This window comes from Lichenostomus cassidix, chromosome Z (genome assembly GCF_008360975.1).
Source record: "Lichenostomus cassidix isolate B80296 chromosome Z, HeHo_3.0, whole genome shotgun sequence".
Lineage (NCBI taxonomy): Eukaryota > Metazoa > Chordata > Aves > Passeriformes > Meliphagidae > Lichenostomus > Lichenostomus cassidix.
Genome location: NC_139511.1, coordinates 39,732,358 through 39,752,689, shown reverse-complemented (window position 1 = coordinate 39,752,689; position 20,332 = coordinate 39,732,358). Strand labels below are relative to the sequence as shown.

The 20,332-nt window shown below is 38.8% G+C and overlaps 1 protein-coding gene across 4 annotated transcripts in view; it reads left to right on the top strand.

Moving 5' to 3' along the window:
* The window catches only part of LOC146424743 (transducin-like enhancer protein 4), a 99,722-nt gene extending 80,532 nt beyond the window's left edge, over positions 1–19,190 (top strand). For 3 of the 4 annotated variants that reach the window (XM_085043361.1, XM_085043359.1, XM_085043358.1), the window contains 12 exons: positions 5,327–5,446; positions 5,987–6,040; positions 6,679–6,831; positions 8,048–8,180; positions 8,460–8,653; positions 8,844–8,920; positions 12,011–12,260; positions 13,345–13,592; positions 14,521–14,668; positions 15,280–15,430; positions 15,742–15,818; positions 17,471–19,190. In XM_085043361.1, coding sequence (XP_084899487.1) covers positions 5,327–5,446; positions 5,987–6,040; positions 6,679–6,831; positions 8,048–8,180; positions 8,460–8,653; positions 8,844–8,920; positions 12,011–12,260; positions 13,345–13,592; positions 14,521–14,668; positions 15,280–15,430; positions 15,742–15,818; positions 17,471–17,578 — 1,713 coding nt within the window. In that variant the 3' untranslated portion in view covers positions 17,579–19,190. The remainder of the gene's footprint in view (positions 1–5,326; positions 5,447–5,986; positions 6,041–6,678; positions 6,832–8,047; positions 8,181–8,459; positions 8,654–8,843; positions 8,921–12,010; positions 12,261–13,344; positions 13,593–14,520; positions 14,669–15,279; positions 15,431–15,741; positions 15,819–17,470) is intronic. The other variant, XM_085043360.1, reaches the window with a different exon arrangement.
* The last annotated feature ends 1,142 nt before the right edge of the window (positions 19,191–20,332 follow it).

Genomic DNA, 20,332 nt, shown 5'->3' with positions numbered 1-20,332 from the left:
TTTTCACTGACAGTTACTGAGGCTTTGTCTGGTACCTGAAAATGCATCTATAGAGAAAAGGCAGTGATTAGGACAAAAAAAAAGAAATTGATCATGGTGTGGCAGAGTGAAAGTTAATTTTTAGTTTGGGCAAGTAGAGAAACAAGTTAGAAAAGGGGGACATGAAAATATTAAAGAAGTCCACCGTGACCAGTGATATATGTGGGATCAATACTTAACTGCTGGCCTCCTCTCCCTTGATGAACCATTTTGGAAGAGCTGTGATTTGGGTTGTACTGCCTGATTCTGTCAGTCTGATCATGACCCACTGCATAAACCTAAAGGTAAGGGTGTGGTAAGGAAAATCTGCTTGCCTAAGGGCTGCAAAGAGTGTGTATTGAAAAATTAATGCAAAGAGGACAAAATCCATGTCCATCCATGTAGATACTGGGATGTAGTAATAACAATAATAGTAATTTAATAATAATAACAATGCCAGCAACAAAAAGGCCGTGTAAGTGTGGGTGACCACAGGAGGCAGAATCGCTATGCAAATGCTCCATTATGGTGTCTGTAGATTTCACACAGCATTTCACACCATCTTCCTGAGTTTAATCAAAGTAATGTACCTGTGCATACAGATGTATGTAAATGAATTCATTTTTTAAACAGATGGGTGTTACTTCTGAGCACTTAGCTTGCTATGGGGGAGCCCTTGGCTGCAGTTTCCTCCCTGAGCACATCGTCTCTGGGCTGCACTGGACTGCCTCTTTTCCTTCTGCCCTAGTCTTTCACCTATCTGGTGGGACATCTCCCACCTCATGCCATTCACAGCTGACCAGAGCAGTCTTCATGTCACCCTTAGGGTGTCAGAAGTCTTAACCCTAATTTCTTACTTGCTTTTACCATTTCTTTTTCCTTTGTTTTTCTTTATACTTCTGATTTAAGCATACAATGTTATCTCAGGCAGCTTAGTGCTCCAAGTCCAAACCTAGGGCAGTGCCTGAGTCCAAGTTGGTACTACTGCTGGTACTTCCATCTATAACATTGCCATCAGCCAACAAAGCAGCATTACTGCCTGGTCGTTTCCCTGCGATGCATATTGTATCCATTTTTATAGTTTCTTTTATACTTTCAACAGTCTTTATAACAGTAATAATGTCATTCAGATAATTATGCCATAATTGACCTTAGTGTTGAGCATCCTTGGCTTTTACTACAGTTTGCTTAATACTTCAGTATGGTCAATTATCTTGTAATTCCCACTTTGTTGGGAATTATTGTTTTAATTATTCCACTCCAAATACATCATTTTGGCACAGTGGTAAGGGTACACTGGGGAATGGTCATACTTGTGAATCCTTTAAAGAGTTACCAGCTTTAACATGTAGGAAGGCTTTCCATCTTGTCATCTCTAGTCATTACTTTTAACACTGATTTCATTTAATTATCACTTAGTCTGCTCAGGCCAGGTCTTCATCTGGAGAAATAAGCATATGGGGAGTTGGGGTGTGCAGTTGGATGTCTGTACATTCTGATTTATGATTTCCACACTGATTTCTGCCACATTACTGTGTGAGCTATCTATGTTGATGCAGCTAATTTCCAGTGGAAGCTGGGGGTAAAAGCGTGTTGGTTTTTTTCTAGCAATTTGAACTATTAATTATCCCAAATAGACCGTGAGTATGCTGGTGAGAATTTTATGGCTGCATAGGAGGCTTCCATGGCTCTCCTGACTCTGATCTAATTTGCACCTGTATGGCACTGATACTCCACCAGGAGCAGCGCCCTGACAGCGTTGGAAAGAAAACAGCATGGTCCTTCTGAGCGTGCTATGCTCTACAGCCCAGGGCAAAAAATACTGTGGGTCCAGCCCTAGAAAGACACTGTCCCACTTGTTAAGCAAATTATGTGAACATAAGGCGACGTGCTCAGCCTTTCTGTAAATGTGTATGTTCATTGTTTTTTGTCAGCATTTGGTGGTGTATTTACCATGAATAAAAATGTTCTAGCGAAGCAGAAAATAAAAAAACTGGTATGTTTTGCTCAAACACAAACTAAATGTAACCTACTTTCACCAAAGAGTTCTTTTTCCTATGTCTGATCTAATTATTACATGTGAGCAAACTCAGTCTTGTTTAGTAGGAAAATGCTACTCTTCTAGTAGATTAATGCATTTTATTGAAGAAAACAGCAGTGTAAAAAGACTTTATTTCTCTATAAATTTTAATAGTTACTGAAACAAGGACTCTGGTCCATTAAGTTACAGCCTGCCAAGTCATAGTGCTGAATTACTTAATTTCTCTAAGTAACTATCCGGCTTCTTAAAGGCAGATGTTAGGAGAGCTCTGATGTTTTAATCAAGGAACAGGGCAGAGTCTGTCAGCTAAACAGTGTGTTTTCAGGGGGTTTTCTTTCACAGTCTGCAAATGTAAGGACCTCTCTTGGAGTTTGTGGGCTTGCACACTCAGGAACCAAGGTGTGTGTGGGTACAGGATTATATGTAGGAATCTGATTATAGTGGAAACCATGAGGACATTGTTACATCCCAGTATTTCTCAACGAAGGTAGGTCCTTTCCTAGACTGAAAAGCTGAAACCAACAGTAAAGGGAAGTCTATATGAGTAATACTGTTGTCCCTCACACAGAGAACATAGTAGGAAGATCTAGACCATAGCTTATTGTCTGTGTATGTGACATATCTCTATTACTTAGCATGAGAGATAAATTTAGATCTGTCGAAAAAAGTTGACCAGAGATCCCATGAAGTCACTGATCTTTATGTGGCAGGTGCATTCCATGTTGAAGGGAAAAGAAGATGGTTCTGCAGAGGTATTGATAGGCTGGCCTCATGCAAGGAAAGGGGTGTGACAGTTAAAAGTGGGAATGTTTAGATTTGTTCTGTAGCAATTGACTCGTGAGGCAAAATAGTGTCAGTCCTAGTACACTGGCTGATTTCAGATTGGGAAATGAGATTCTGCCTGCTGTCAGAAGTTGAGTTGTCTCTGTTTTTTCTGCTAATGTCAGGTGAGAATACTGCAGCAGGATCTTTTCATGTTGGTATAAGGTCAGATCCATCAAGCAGTAAAACCATTAAGCAGTGTTCATTGCCCCAATGCCCAATGTGGTGCTCATACTTTAATGTACTAGTGATAATTAGCTACTTTATCTTTCTAGTAGGGAACTTCAATTTATTACTTTATTAAGTAGTGAAATCAAAGATTAAAATGGTATCTATAGCACATAGCTAACCAGATTGTGAAAAATGGAACTGTATGGTTTCAAATTTATGAAAATAAATATTTCTATTTCAGTAAGTGCAGTAGTTTAATTCTTTAGACATCACTTTAATTTGTAGTTTATTGGTGATTATTTTTCTTCATTTTAAAGCAAATTGCTTTCTGTAGGGTGAAGTTGAGAAATAATTAATTGAATTCACATTACAAGCTACTGCCTTGCAAATTGTAAATGAATATAAATGAAATAGGAGCATAGTATTAAAATCTTTTGCAAAAGGCCATGCTATATTGTTGCAGTAAACAAATATCTTTTTCAAGTCATCAGTTCATTTAATATTATGTTTCTACTTGGCCTTTATTTTAAGGGTTCTGTACCCTGGCACTGCTGTCTCCAAATGTCTTTACGTGTGTTGCCACTTCAGAGCAAAAAACAACTTTGTTAGTTTGTGTTATTTGCTATAATTGTTGATTAATGATCTGCTTTAAAACTAAATTAGTATTTTAAGATGTATTTGCACAGTATGGAAAAGGCACAGGCTGTGCCTTCAACACTAGCTTTGTTCTTAAATTTTTATTTCCACTCAGTGTTCTTAGAGGGTAATTAACAATTACGAATCAAAAATACGGAGTGGAAGATTTTTGCAAATTCTACTACTCAGTAATCTGAGCTGCTGTTCTCAAGAACTGGAAATTTTAGAAAAATGGAGAGGAGGACCTGTGTCCCAGTAGGAAGTAATATTCTCTCATGTGACTTCGACAATAACCACAGCTTAATTTCCGTGGTTGAGTGTTCTTAATCCTTACCAGAAGCTTGTGATGTAATAAGGAAAAAAAGAAATTCTGTAATAGTAATGGAACAGAAGTTGTTCAATGTAAATGCTAATTTCTCGGTTTGTATTCGTGTTAATAGCTGCACTGAAAACCCCAAAACCAAATTGCTATGTTGTACAGTTTTATGTGGAACAACAGCTGTCTGTCATGTGTGGAAGAAAACCCCTCAAACCAGTGTTTCTGGATGAATGGGAGGATCTAAAATCCATCAGTCAAGAGTTCTTTGGTTGTTCCTCACTGCCCCAGTATAAAGGAGGACAGAGACAGAAATAGTCAGCAGGATTTCAATTGACAATTATTTTCATCTCCATTGCTGTCTTTTCCAATTCTGCAAAAAGCCTGAACACATCCTTACTTACGTACGTTCAACCACTGACTTCACTGTGAGATAAAGTTTAGTGCATGCTTAAATGCTTTCTTGAACTAGGGCCAAAAACTGCTGCTGCTACTAAAATCGGTCCCAGAGGGAACTTTGCATCTTTCATTGCTTCCTTTTTTGTATACCAAGATACAGGCTCCACAAAGCTTTGGAAATATGGTAGAATTTGATAAATGTTGCCTTCCTTGTTTAAAGGACTAGAGTGAAATTGTTGGATGACAGAGCATAAAGTACACGTTATCTTCCTTTCTCTTCTGTCCATATGCATGCTCTTTAGCAGTCATTACTAGGTGAGAACTGTAGAATGGCAAGAGGATCACTGAGCCAGTCTGTGTTTTGTTTCTCTCTGCTGCAGGCATAGCCTGTAATTGTAAACGGCATCAAAATAAAATGAGTTTAGGTGTTTCCCCTGTTCTTGCCTGCTTCAAAACTGTTCAGAAGCTTGCTTCTTTCTTTGGTAGAAATCTTCATTCAAATGTTTGCTGAAGTGTGACTTGCCTTGAGCCTCTTTGTTCTTTTTGATTTACACAGCCAAACACACACACATGTGCAAACACACACCCCACTTCTGGGACTATTGATTTAACCCTGCATATTTGTAGAGGAAACAAACCAAAACAAGACCAATGCACAGTATTCATAAAATTCATCCCATTGGCCGTGCAGATAGCCACTATGATCTGTCAGTTGATCACCTGTTTGTCTCTTGCAATACATTGTGCAATTCTTAATATGAGACACTTGCTGGGTAGCTATCACTGATTAAAACCCAACGTGCTATCTGTGAGAACAGCTCCAAATCATATTATCAGTGTAGGATGTATTATGGGGCAGTGACAAATGAACCGCTGTTGTAAATGAGAGCCTGATGATGTTTTCTTCTGTTTTTGGACTGCAGAGCTCTTCTGTATCTCCCTCAGCCAGTTTCAGAACAGCAGAAAAGCACAGAAATTCAACAGATTATTCTTCAGATAGTAAAAAACAGAAAACAGAAGAGAAGGAAATAGCAGCTCGTTATGTGAGTAGATTGTCTGTATTGTGCATTGTTGGACTTAAATATTCCTCTGTAATTTCACGTGATTCCTGCTGCATAACTAATTTTAAAATTGAGGGTCAAATTTTAACAGGATCTTGCTGCCTACCTCTAATGTGTATGCTGGATTAAAGGTTTTGGTGCACATGATTAATACTGTTTTTAACACAAATACAAATACCTGGAGGTTGTGTGACAATAGTGCTAACCTTTAGTTAGGCTGGGACTTGTTAGATCTGGACTCTAGCTTTGATCTGGATTCCACTTCATAGTGCAGTGCCACTTTGGATGAAGATTTTCTGCATCAGTGTGAAAACTGGGAAGAATGCTATAGTTGTGGCAACCTGCAAAGCAGAAGCTCTGTAGGTGACCGAAAGACTGTGAACTGTATTAGCACCTAAAGCTTGGTAAAAGTGAATGGTACATTGCATATTTGTGAGAAACCTTCATCTGTTTTCATAGTTACTAAGAGAAACTGGGATATTAAATAAAAGTTTTTTAAAACATTGTGATTTGTCATTGCAGGACAGCGATGGTGAAAAGAGTGATGACAACTTGGTAGTTGATGTTTCCAATGAGGTATACACAATGGTGGTTTTTCTATCTTACAGTAATGGTGGTGAGGGTGCCTTCAGTGGTTACTGTGCATATTGGTTTTATGAATAGGATTAAGGCATTTGCCTTCATAAAGGAACTTGAAATGCCTGAGGGAATCCAGCCAGATCCTCTTTCTTTAGAACACAAATCAGATCTGTAACACTTCTACAAAGTACTTCTTGTTTCTCCTATTAACAAAAAGTTCTCTTGAGATATTTGAAGCCAGCCCAGCACAACAGAGGGGTTGCAGCTTGTAAGAGTGTCTGTCCTTTCTTTCACTCTGGCCATGACTTCATGTGTGAAATTTATTAGGTCTGCCAAATGCATCAAATCTTTTCAACCTATCGCGTGAAAAAAGCCATTTACTTGCTTATTTCAATATCCGTAGATTTTTTGCATTTTTCGTGGTTAATGGCATCAGATTTTAACACTTTTTTCAAAAAAACAGTTGTCCTTCATTATCCCTCTCAGTTTTACAGTTGTATCAGCTAAATCAATTAAGAATGGAAGGAATATGTCGCTTCTTATGAGACATCTTCATTCCAAAGTGAGGACTGTTCAAGACGAGAACTGGTGTCTAATAAGAAGTTTTTATGCTAACCCATGTTCCTGATATTTAGGATCCTTCTTCTCCCCGGGGGAGTCCAGCACACTCTCCACGGGAAAATGGCTTGGATAAGACTCGACTGCTGAAAAAAGATGCACCAATTAGTCCAGCATCTATTGCATCCTCTAGCAGTACTCCTTCCTCCAAATCCAAAGAACTTAGCCTTGTAAGTGCTTCAAAATGCTTCTGATCATGTGCTGAAATAGATGCTTGCTGGATTTCTGTCTGTATACAATTTGCATTTCCACAGCTATCAATAAAGCACTGTGAAGCATCAATTTAATAATAGTTTAATTTATCTTTTCAAGGGAGTCTTAATAAAATAATAGAAAGTCCACAGTCTTTTTTTGGGACAGGAAGAGGTTATTTTCACTGGTGGTGTGGGTAGATGATAGATGTAGTGTTCTGAGAGATATTTTTCTCCTCCCCCATGTGAAGAACTGTTATTCTGAGAATAAATAAAAGTACACAGGGGTTTCTTGAGCTGTTTTGCTGTGCTGTGGTTTATAGCAAATTCAGTTCCCTGCTTCGATGTGATTTGGTTGTTAGCTTTGTTTGAATTACCAGGCTATATACAACAACAATAATTTTTATTTTCTATCTAAAAAGTAATCTGTCATTTACAAGAGCCTTCCTTGACTTGCATCACAAATCATAATGCAAAAGAAAAGAGCTGCCTGCAAGGGGTGTTCTTTCCTTTCCTGTTTGTGACCACAGTTAATCACCTGCCTGAGCTGCACAGTAATTCCCCTCTCGGTTCTTCACAGGGCAGGGTATGCAATTATTTAAAGAAATAAAATAAATAAAAAGAAAGCTTAAAGTGAATGTAGTGCTCAGGAAAGGTGATGGAATGACAGGTTCAGACCTGGGAGTTAGTTTTGTGTCTGATGAACAAGCCTGTCACGAGAGCAGTACTGCACAGTTCCTGACTTTATACCCATTTCTGTCTCCATCCAGTGTTTCTAGCACCACGTTTGGGTATGAGTAGTTGGTCAGTTTGGGATTTTTTTTCTGCTCTTGTTATCCATCCCTCACAGAAAATCACAATAATAATGGGAGCAGATCCATGAGCACAGTGAGACCACTGACAGATTTCACATATGCTGCCGGTTGTCAGATGGCAATGATTTTCAGTCATTTACCTCATTCTGAGTCATACAGATGCTCCTGATGAGAAAAGCTGTGAAGGCTGTAGTTAATTACCAAAGCCATTCTATCTTTTTCAGTGTCTCTACATCTTCTCTTCATTGCCAGGGACTGTTGAAACCCAAACCCAGAAGCTAAATATCACTAATATCACTAATCACTAACCTAATGCTAACCTAATCACTAGCACTAAATAATTTACAAACCGTCTTCCTTTTCCCTTTTTTGATAATTAGAATGAGAAATCCACCACTCCTGTGTCTAAATCAAATACCCCAACTCCACGGACTGATGCCCCAACTCCAGGCAGCAACTCCACTCCCGGACTGAGGCCAATGCCCGGCAAACCCCCAGGTGTGGACCCGATAGGTTAGTGTCCGTATATTTTGATGGTGTGAAACAGTGACCATTTGTCTCTTGTCAGCTCCCTTTAAATCTGTAATGACAAGTCAGTATGTTACAGTTGCTTTAACTGGTGCCAAGCTGGTTCTGCAGCATTGTAATACAGTCTTTGGTGCCTTTTTTCTTTCTTTCTTTGGCTGGTTGGTTTGGGTTATTTGTGGGGTTTTTTGCCGTTTTCCAAACTCATTTTATCTGATGGGTCTAGAATGCCTCTGTGACTTCTCACTTTCCCCTCTCCTCTTATAGCTTCAGGGTTAAGGACACCTATGGCAGTACCGTGCCCTTATCCTACTCCGTTTGGTATTGTGCCACATGCTGGTATGAATGGGGAGCTGACCAGCCCTGGAGCTGCCTATGCTGGTCTACACAATATTTCCCCTCAAATGAGTGCAGCAGCTGCAGCAGCTGCAGCGGCGGCAGCTTACGGGCGATCTCCAGTGGTAAGTGTTTGCCGTTAGTGCATTTAGTTTTGAGAGCTGTTTATATTAAATATAAGACCTGTGGGGTTGACTCTAGCTCGCTCTCTTTGTGGTTTGGGGAGTATGGTATGGAGAACATGAATTAAACAGTCTACTTTTGCCTAACTCTTACTTTAATACACCTTTTTGTTTTGCTTGGGGAAAACTATAGGTTGGTTTTGATCCACATCATCACATGCGAGTCCCAGGCATCCCTCCTAATCTCACAGGCATCCCAGGAGGAAAACCGTGAGTATCAAATATTCAGCTTTAAAAGTCAATCATCTGTTGGAAGTCATGTTCCCTTGCTGGTTGGAATTCCCCTTAGCTACTGAAAACTATTGTGTGAATAGAAATAAGTATAGCTATTCAGCAAGAGCAGGAGAATCATTGTGTAATCTTAAAGTTGCATTTGTAAATTTGTTTTGAAGACTAATAGCACTCGACACAGACTGGGTGATACAAAGTAAAGGAGACAGAAATAAACGGAAAAAGGAGCTGAACTTCAAATCTGGCTGGTTGGTTGTTTATGGAAATGCAAACTGGAATGGGATCTCAGCTTTCTGTCTCTACTGCACTCTGCTTCTCAGTTAAAAAAAAAATTATTTCTTTGTTCACAAATGCCTTGCAATTACATGCAAGCTTAGCAGCTGTGTGCAGAAAAAGGAACGCTGAAATGTTTTGTTTGATTGAAAATACTGGAAAGAATTATTTTATGATAATATTCAGATTCATCCTTGATGGAACTGACCCATAAAATGTGACCTGCTTTACCAGGCTTTTCATGTTGTGAGCCTTGGGAGAAGAATTACAGAGACAAAGAACTCTCTGCTCATATTCCTCTCAAGTTAGAGAGGAGACAAACTAAAGTAGCTACACAAACCATATTGATCCAGATTTTCTGTAAGGGTCATCAAGTCCCACTTCCTTGTGACACTTCTGGGAGACTGTGACCAGTTCATGCTGGAGAGTTTGACGATCAAGGGATGTTTGTGCCAATCCTTCTCAAGCTCTTTTAGGTATTAAGGTGTTTGTGGAGGAGTGGTTGGGGTTAGTCATACACTTGGATTTGTGTGAGTAAATGCATACACTTACCTGCTGGTGAGCTTGCAGATACACATGGTTAACAACATATGGTGACAGGTGATCAGGCCAAGTGCCTTAACTCCTCTTGTACACAAATCATGAACCAGGTCCACATCTCTCAGGCACTGCACACTGGTAACTACTTTAATTTACTTTTCTGCTAGTTGTGCCACCCTGTTAGGTGGCTGCATAAGGCAGGTATGGAAATTGATGTAGAGCAGCTTGCAGACCAGCTGCTTGCATTACAAATTCTGTGGGGCACAGATCTTCATCCGTTACATACAGCAGGCTCTTAGAAATGTCTTGATGTAATGTTCAAATGCTTGCTGGTTTAAGTTCATCCCTGATGGAGTCAGTCACCCAGAAAGAAGTGTCACTGGATCTACTAGGCTTTGCTTGCTGTGGTGAGAGAAATGGTAATTGCAGGGGTTCAGAGACCTCCCTGCTCACATATCACCTCCGTTAAAATTGAGAGGAATAAAATATGAGGCAAACTGAAATCAAATCACATCAATTCTGGTGTATGTCCAAGATTTTTAACTGTTGTTGCTGTGTTGATGTCTATTTCAAACATTTAAATGTAACTGTCATCTATCATAGGGCCTGAAACTTTTAAAATCTGTGGTTCTTATAGCATGATTGCATTGACTTTTCTTCATCTTGAGTGTGATGGTTGTCACATCTTCCATTCAGGGTTGTTATTTTCTCATTTACTCCTTTTTTTACCTTAGAGGGAAATTTGTGTAAATTCTCTACACTGCTGAGTATCTTGAAATGGAGTGGGCAGCATGTGGTACATAAGGGATCTGTCCCCTAAAAACTCTCTTTTCACTTTGGTATTGTATCAAATTCTTGAGTATTGTACAGTATATAAATAGGATAGATAGCTAGCGTGTTTTGTCCCACTGAAAATTATTGATCTAGTGTTAATGCACTGTGAATCTTAAATGACAAATTCACTAGTTTAATTGTGAATACTGCCTTCTTTAGTCGCTTTGAGGCATTAATTAAGGAAGTGAACTTACAAAGTATTCTCATAAAATGATTTTTTGTGAGCTCTTCTCATCCCACCATTGTGACAATGGATTTTTCAGCAGCATTATGATGATTTTTAGGTCTAAGGAAATTAAAGCCTTCCTTTAAGCATACTTAAAGGTGAATCCTTTTACAAATTTTGTAAAAGGTGAATCCTTTTATAAATTTTGTGCTCTTGTAATAGATGTGATGTATCAGGTAGCATCTCAGAACAAGGCAATTTCACAACCTAACTATTCTCCCTGGAAAATACTTTGAGATAAAGCTGTTGATAGGTTATTCACAGGTGGCATAAGTGGCAATCACACAACACATTCTTTCTCAGTGGGAGGTCTGATTTTGGCAAGAGAAATTGGGATCTGTAGCAGCTATCTCAGGTCGACAAAAAAAAAAACCAACAAAAAAACCCAAACCCAAAACAACCCACAAAACAAAAAATTCCATTGTGGTTCATTTTTGCTGCTTCATGTCAGCTGTCAGCAACTGTGGCTTGAGGGCTTAATTCCTTGGTGTTGGTGGAAGTTTCACTGCCCCCTTAGGTACAGGGCTGAGCAGTTTTGCTCAAGGGGCCTGGGATCCACAGTGCATTTGGGGCAGGTTGGCAGCAGTCCAGCTAAAGCTGCCGCATAAGAGTCAGTAAAGCGAGCAGCCAAATGTCCCCTGGCATACAGATACCCACCATGCTCTGCAGCAGCCAGCCAACTATTTCTGTCTTCCAGGGAGCCCTGGCCCTACCTTCCTTCCCTTCTCTGCATGCAGTGATAGCTCCATCCAAAATAAAGTGTGGTGTCATATAGCCTCACTCATGCCAGAAATCATCATAACAAGAGTTGTAAAACCTCATTCGATTGGTGTTTGACTTTTCATATTAAAAGATGACCATCTAAGTTTGTGCTTTGAGAGCTGTGCTATAGATAAGTAAATATTTCTTCCTTACATGATTAAAATACCTGATATTAGCTCAGTTGAGTAGAGCAAGGTGCTAAAAACACCATGGTCATGTGTTCAATTCCCACACGGCCATTCACTTAAGGGTTGGACTCTATGATCCTTGTGGGTCCCTTCCAGCTCATAATATTCTGTGAAATATCTGTGAAAACATTGAGCTGAAGGCACACCCTTAATGCCTGCAGTGGAAATACATCTTTGTTTCTATTTTCCTAAAAAGGCTTGAAGAAAAACTCTTTAAATCACCCCATATAATCTTTTTCCCCTCAGAGCATACTCATTTCATGTAAGTGCAGATGGTCAGATGCAGCCAGTTCCCTTCCCTCCTGATGCCCTCATCGGTCCAGGAATCCCTCGCCATGCCCGTCAGATCAACACTCTGAACCACGGGGAAGTTGTGTGTGCAGTTACCATCAGCAACCCCACGAGACACGTGTACACGGGTGGGAAGGGCTGTGTCAAGGTCTGGGACATCAGTCACCCTGGCAACAAGAGCCCTGTCTCTCAGCTGGACTGCCTGGTAGGTGAACAGCAGCATACGACAATGAAGGAAGATAGGAGGTTGTGTTAAGATTGCAGTGATGCCACTAAGGTGCAAAGGGCAGTGGGTATTTGATTTCTGTTGTGGTATCACAGGTTCATATGGCATTTGTAATTTTGTTGCTTCTATGAGAGCTGAGGTTAAAGTATGTTGCTCACCATACTTGTGGGTTTTTTCTCCCACAATGAATCAAAACACTTTTAATATCCTAAAATTGTGGTAGGAGGAAAGATCAAAGACAGCACAGCAAATATTGTTAGTAAACTTTGACATTTGCTGGCAATCTTAAAGCTTGTTGATATACTATCATGCCAAAAATTTCTGTCTTGCAGCTGTATTCTCTGAGAATATTTAGGGATTGTGTCACGTATTTTGTGTCTCTGTATATGTATGAATGCATTGACCTGTCTTAATGTGGCAATTAAAAATATTCCTGCTTGTTATTCACAAATTATTTGAATGTGCTAACAAGATGAACTATTGTTAGCAGCTTTACTCTTGTCATTTACCAGTTCTTGGTAAGATGTTGCTGCTTGTTACAGAGGCAATAAAATGAGAACTCTGCAGCACGTGTAGACTTATAATGAATTGCTACACAAGTTGCTACACAAATGAGGAAAATAGCTCAAATACTTTCCTCTGACATCTTCTAGATGGTGGCAGCAAGTCTCACTGGAATGGGAAGGGGGAAAGTGTGCAGGGAATTTGGTACTCCCCCATGCCGAGAGGTTAATGTGCTGAAATAAACAGAGTATGAAAATATAACTTTCTACACCAGCTGTCAAATTCAGCTATCTTGAATTGTTTTGGGCTGGGTTCAGGTCTTTGCATTTTGATGCTAATTAAGATTAAATATCTCTCACTACTGAATTTTGTAGATCAAGTTGAAGTACTTCCCTAATGTCATGTAATTTTCTGGCATTAATACACTTTATCATTGTCATAAGTATAAATGGCTCATTAAAACCAGGAGGGAATACAATACTTTTATGGATTTCTGCTCTCATGTTAATGCTGTTTTCTTTCCTCATGAGTAATCTCTTGATGGCTTCTGTCTCCACAGAACAGAGACAACTACATCCGTTCCTGCAGATTGCTCCCTGATGGCCGCACCCTGATTGTTGGTGGGGAAGCCAGCACGTTATCCATTTGGGACCTGGCAGCTCCAACTCCCCGCATCAAAGCAGAGCTGACATCTTCTGCTCCAGCTTGCTATGCCCTAGCTATCAGCCCTGATTCCAAGGTCTGCTTCTCTTGCTGTAGCGATGGCAACATTGCAGTGTGGGATCTGCATAACCAGACTTTAGTAAGGTAGGTCTACCAAATTGGATCATCAGGGTCTGAGGAATCATTTAGACATAGCCCTTTGTTCACTTTTGCATATAAATTCTATTTTCTCCACGCATGGATGCTTCCGGTATTTTGTTATTTGGCAATGGCCATGGTAATACCTTGACAAAAGTCTATATGATTATTTATAGGTTTTGAGAGTTTTATAGTTCCAGGCCTTTTAAGCAGCCTATAGCTATAATTCCCTAAATACCAGCTAATATCGACACTGCTGTAGATTCCTTGAACAGATGATTTTTTTTGTTTCATGCAATATGCTGCTCTCATTCTTTAATCAGAGGTCCAGGAAATACGTCTTGGGTAAAGATACGTGTAAATTACTGCAATGCAGACTTAGCCTCTTAGAAGTATGGGCTGCTGTTCAACACTAGTATACAGTAAGTTAAGAGTTGGTCACACAGGTTCTCTGCACTGCACCGTGTGTGTGTGTGTGTTGTTACACGTAGTTTCAGTGTTGTATATAAAGTCAAGGTATTGCTCCTGGTGTTCCCATTTAGACTGCTCTTTTTTTTTTTTGAACTTCAGTGACCTGCACGTTTTTCTTAAACTGAGGTAATTTTGCTGATCATGCTACAGTCCTCTGGGGGGAGTGGGACTTGGAGTGTTTTGAGTAGTGTATATCACACAGCCAACAGCAAAGATTTCCAGAGTACCTGACTCTTAAAGTGTTCTTTTTGAAATCAGATTAGCACTTGGCTGTCTGGCCTGATTTCATCACCAATGCATCACAAAACTCACATAATTGTCCCAGAGTTTATATTAATCTGGGATTGCTATTGGAGTTTAAGTTAAAACTCAGGGATTGAAAGAGAAAGAAGGTATTTTGTATAGTTGCTCAGAACTGACTTTCCAGTATGAGAATGTGCTGATCTTCTGTCAATATTTTCAGGCAATTTCAGGGCCACACAGATGGAGCAAGCTGTATTGACATTTCTAATGATGGCACCAAACTATGGACAGGAGGCCTGGACAATACAGTGAGATCCTGGGATCTCAGAGAAGGGAGACAGCTACAGCAGCATGACTTCACGTCACAGGTTCAGTCTCAGAACCTTCAGCATGTTAACAAAATTTTCTCATGTTTTTTTAAAACAGACAAGTACTTCTGTTAATTGGGTTTTTTTTCTCCTTTATAAGCAAAAAAAGTAGCTCAAAGAGAAGTCCAAAGAATTTTTCACTTAGTCTCAACTTCTTTTTTTTTTTTTTTAAATGTGGCAGCTAAACGTCTTTCTGGATTATGACTATTTGACAGATTAATGCCTCTCCCATGAGCGTAATGGAGAATCCATTCTATAAAACAAGTGCCAGATTAAAGTGTTCCTCTCTGCAATCTGTTCCCATTTCTGTAGATTCAAGTTCAAAAATATTTTATGAAAATATTTTTAAACACTGTCAGATAAGCTTGGACATTAACTTTTATAGTTCGATTCAGTACTTCACTGTTGCAGATTTAATAGCATAGTTTTGCAGCTGTGTTTGCATGGACTAATTTATCTTGATTACTGTAGTAATTGGATTATCATGTTTTTAAAACTGCAATAGACCAAAAATGTGAGTTTGCATAGTGCTAACAGTGTAGCAAGGGTCAGTTTTGAATACCTCAAGCTCATTCCTTTACTGATTGAAGCATGTGCTGTGCTAATTACAGATCTTCTCACTGGGCTATTGTCCAACTGGTGAGTGGTTGGCAGTAGGAATGGAGAACAGCAATGTCGAGGTGCTGCATGTTACTAAGCCTGACAAGTATCAGCTGCATCTTCATGAGAGCTGTGTGCTGTCACTCAAGTTTGCTCACTGTGGTAAGCAAATCTTTCTATATCAGTATTTGCCTTCTTGAAAAATTCAGTCAAGGTTACCTGTAAATAAAAGTGTAATATATTTATTTAACTACAGGGTATAGTTAAAAATTAGGTATTAAATTTAGGTATTAAGGTTATTTAAAAAACTCCATATGACTGCTTTTTTTCTGCTTATTTTGTGATGGAACATCATAGTCCAACTATGAAAATGTTGCTTTTCTTTGAATGCTTTGTTGTTATGATCGTCTGTTTCTTGAGGTATATTCCTTGAAAACAAAATGCAGCAATAATGTTTAAACAATCTGTTGCAGGCAAATGGTTTGTAAGCACTGGAAAAGATAATCTTCTTAATGCTTGGAGAACACCTTATGGAGCCAGTATATTCCAGGTAATAATCTCCTAGAAGTTATTTTCCACATACATTACAGTGCAGTAGAGCTGCACATCTCAGGGCCTGTCAACAGCCTAAGGAGTTTTCAGGTGGAAATGCAGCTAACTGCTGTAGTCCTTAAAGAGTTTGTCTGTAATCAGAAACAGAAATGCTTTTGTCCTTTCTAATATTTCACTAATTCAGCTCTTAGAGTAAAGTAGCTCTTTATACCAAAACAGTTTTTAAATACCGTTCTTTCTCACCTTCTTCTACACAGTGGTGGAATACAGTAGCCAAATCATGTCATTAGGTGTACATTCATTGAAGGTCAAAAATGTAGCTAAAGCAGTGGAAGTCATATTCAACATGTGTATTTTTCTTGGATGAGTTGCATTGATGGATTGGACTGGCAGACTCCTGAACTGAAAATTGAATCAATATGGAGGGAGGAATCAATACGAAGTGTAACTGGAAGTTGTAATCTTAACCTGTCTATAGTCCCTCTGTGCCCAGTTTCAATTGCATTTCCGTGCCACTAGAGAAAAGTGGGATTTTTGGCATGTTCTTCCATTCTTCCACCTGCAGGCACCTCCAGGTTGAGAAATTTTTAATTAACTTTAACTGTTTAACTGGTTCTAGTTTAAATGGTCTGGTCTCATGTACTGATTTCTGCCATGTCTCCACTTTTGGGTACAGTGCAGTTTACCTTGACATGAGGAAGGTATGGTCTAAGTTTCTTAATAGAGGCTATTCATGAACCATCCCCTGTACACAGCCCAAATTATCCTAACAAGATCACATCCTCCTTAAAAGTAGAGCTAAAAACTCCAGTACAGTTTTCTTAAGGAGGGGGAGATAAGGAAACTTCAGTGCAGTGCAACAGAGGTGTCTTTGCTAAAACACAGCGTGATTGGAAAGTGTTTAGCTCTTGTGGTAACAGGCAGAAAATGATGTGGACATATATTATGTAAAGAAAACTTGCACTGAAACAGCAAAGTAAATGTGACAATACGTACATGTCATCTTAGAACATGTGTTAGACAGAAAAGCCAGAGGAGACAGAGCTACGGCAATCTGCTGTATCCTGTGTTCCATCCAGCTCTTATACACTTGCTGTGTATCCTCTTCCACCACAGTGTCTTTTCCTATTTACATCCTCTGTGATAATGTAAATTCCTTTGTGCAAAGCTTTTGTCTTCTATGTTGGGCAAGTATTGAGATAGTGAGAGGAGATACAGTTGCTTCTGTGGAGTCTGCTTCATACCTGTGGGTAGGTAGGGCTTTGTAGTGTTTCTCTGTGTGAATTTCTTGTTTGCAACGAAAGAAGTGGGATGAAGATGGGTTTTCATTCATTTTTATGCAAATCCAATGCATCAAATATTAATAAATGGTCATTCCTTGTAAAGTATATAGAAAGGACTACTTCTATTTGTTTGATTGATAGATTACCTCTAGGTCTGTAATATTGACTTCGCTTTCTACTGCTGCTTTATTTTACAGTAGATCTTTCTGTGGAACAAAGGTATTTTAAAAGAATTTGCCACTATGGTACTGATACTTAAATGAGCTTTTTGTGTATTCACCATCTATAAATTCTTCCAATTAATCTTCAAGCCCTTCAGGACTGAAGGATTGGAAAGATGTAATTTTCTTTTTCTCTTTTCTTGTAGTCCAAAGAATCGTCATCTGTGCTTAGCTGTGATATCTCTGTGGATGACAAATACATTGTCACTGGCTCTGGGGACAAGAAAGCTACAGTCTATGAAGTTATTTATTAGAGACAAATCTGAATGCAGACAGAACTCCTTCTCCTAGCACTTTGCTGTATATTCCTCTTTTTTTTTTTCTTTCTAAACTGAAAATTTAAATGCTCATCACAGTTGTGGAATTTATTTTTACCTTCTTAACTTGCTATTGATTTGTGAATGTTCGTTAAGAACTTGTGATACCAAATTGTCAGATATCTACTTGGACGAAGATGGAATAAGCATACTTAATGGTGATCTTGACTCTTTAATTATGTATTATAGCTGTAATGTATTTATTTTGTTTAAAAAAGGCTTTCTAACAACGAACTGACTTAATAAAGCTGTCTGGCCCGGCTTTAGTTTGAAAGATGCATTCTATACTTGTGTTTTTGCAGGTGGATAAATTGGGGATCTTGGAGAAGGATGTTCAGGAGATAGTTAAAATTACACTAAATAGACTTGTAGTTTCTATTTAAAAAAATAAACTTTGTTATATTTTTTAGTCCTGTTCTTGGATGAGACCTCTAAGTGTTATTACAGTATAATTATTTGGTGGGAAGATGCTGTATCTTAACTATTTTAGACAGTCTTGGAAACTTAGGAAATTGCAAACTGTAGCCAGTGATCTACATGCCTGTGATGAATGGCAAATTCAGTTCACATCTAAATTAAATTCACTTTAAGTAAGAATGTGCTAATTTATATATTTGCAATGTTAATATAGCATCTTGTGTACAGATTTGTTCTCAATGCTTTTCTGTTGATAAACATAAAGCATTTTGGTGTCAAGCTAGGTTTTTTAATATAAACACCTCTCTTTGTTATATTGTAGAGAGTACAATAAGTTGCCTCAAAGAATCACCTTTGTTACTTCTGGAAACTTTTGCAATGTTTCCTTGAAAATGGGGATATGTGTCTTTGGGCAATTTTTCAATTACAAGAGATTATGAAAAATATTTGATATGTTCTTTGGAAACTGCACTGAAATAAGAATGGATGCCTACCAATATACAAACTACAAAAGCAATGACCTCTGAGGTAGGATTTACAAGAGTACTCATTCCAACGTACAAAAAGGAATGATTCTCATTGGGATGAGGACTTGCTTTGTTCGCCAGCAGTTCAATCCAAGTCTCGATTGGATGTCCCTAAAATGGACGCAGACTGAGCCATTGTGCCAGAGACAACGTGTTATCTTTTTATGTTGTTGTTGTTGCTGTTAAACTATGATCTGTGACTTTTTTTTTTTTGAATGCTTTAAAAAAAAATCTTTAAGTCTGTGGATCTGCTGATGTACAGTGCCTTTGCTGCTATGGATCAAAATCAAGAGACCCGTGTAGATAAATCTTATTGTATAAGTAGAAAATTACTTAATTTCATACTAGAAATGGATTGATGCTGCAAGTTAAAATGGACTGTTTATTGAAGTTCCAAATGTGGTAGCAAAAAATGGTGTCTTAAGTGCTTAGTGTTTGATGTCATTAACAGTTTCGTAATACTCTACATTGTAGAAAGATTTTGATACTAAACTGTGTCATTGTACATAGTTCTAATGCATTGTATTGACCACCAGTACTTCTATAATGGTAGATTATTGTTTGTGCATTCAGACTTTTAAGCATTAAACATAAGTAACTTCTAAGATGCATTTTTCTTTCTTTTCTCACCCTGCCCCCTGTCTTGTGTGATAATCTCAGCCACACGTGCAGCTGTTCGGTCACAGAACATACCACTACAGTTACTTTGAGGTTTTGCCACTGAGACACAACGCAGGGTTTCAGCTGTGGTAGTAAAATCAATGAATTTATAGTTTCTCAAAGTACCTGACTGCACTGATTCTGAACACTTGAAGGCATAGGACTTCAGCCATGTCACCTAGAAGTTTTCCCCTTTTCAGTTGCGTAGTTTTCCATCTGACATATCCATGTTATCCTGTACCCTGGGAGAGAGTGAAATTGAAGACCATTACTGCTCACTTGTGTACTGGAGTGGAGCACAGCAGGATTTGGGGGGGGGATATTGTACTGCAGTGTCACACCAGGGTTTCCCCGTCCAGACCTAAAGTCGCTTCATGCTCACAGACAGGTTTCTCTCGCTGATGTTTGGGTTTAGATCAAGGATTTAGCCCAGCTTCCATGAAGTTAATGAGCACAAGTTAAAGTGAACTAGGACAAATTAATTTATGCACTGTTGGGAGGGCTGAGGGTGGAGGAGTTACGCTGTCTAACAGAAAAAAGGAAATGGAAAAAATCCAAGGGAAAATTGGAATTAAATCATTGTTCCGTAACCCATTTCTGAAAAGTGATGCTGTGTGTGGAGGAAATCCCCAAGCACACAAGCCTGTCATGCTGTGATGTGCTAGCCTGTGGTGACTTGGGTACATGAACCCAAGTTTAGAAATGTTTTTAGTTGTCTTGAAAGGTCAAAAGAAGGCTTAAGTTGATGAAGTCATTTATTTGTATTCTGAGTGATTAGGTAATACTTGTTGATGGAGGATAGTGTAGATGCAAGTTTCCCTCAGAGCTATCAGTTTCTTTGGAGTTAAAAGTGAAGAGTTTTCCAGATGTCCCTCTGAATAATGTAGTGTTTCACTTATACTGAGGTTCTGTCTACTGAATACAATAATGCTCCATAAAAGTAAACATGGTACAGATACATTCTGTTAATATTTACTCATGTCTGAAGAAATATAATTTACTGGTTATAAACACATTGGAGACACCTTATCTTTTCAAAGTCATTCAAAAATTTAAAAGGCTAGGGTGTACACTATTTACTAACAAA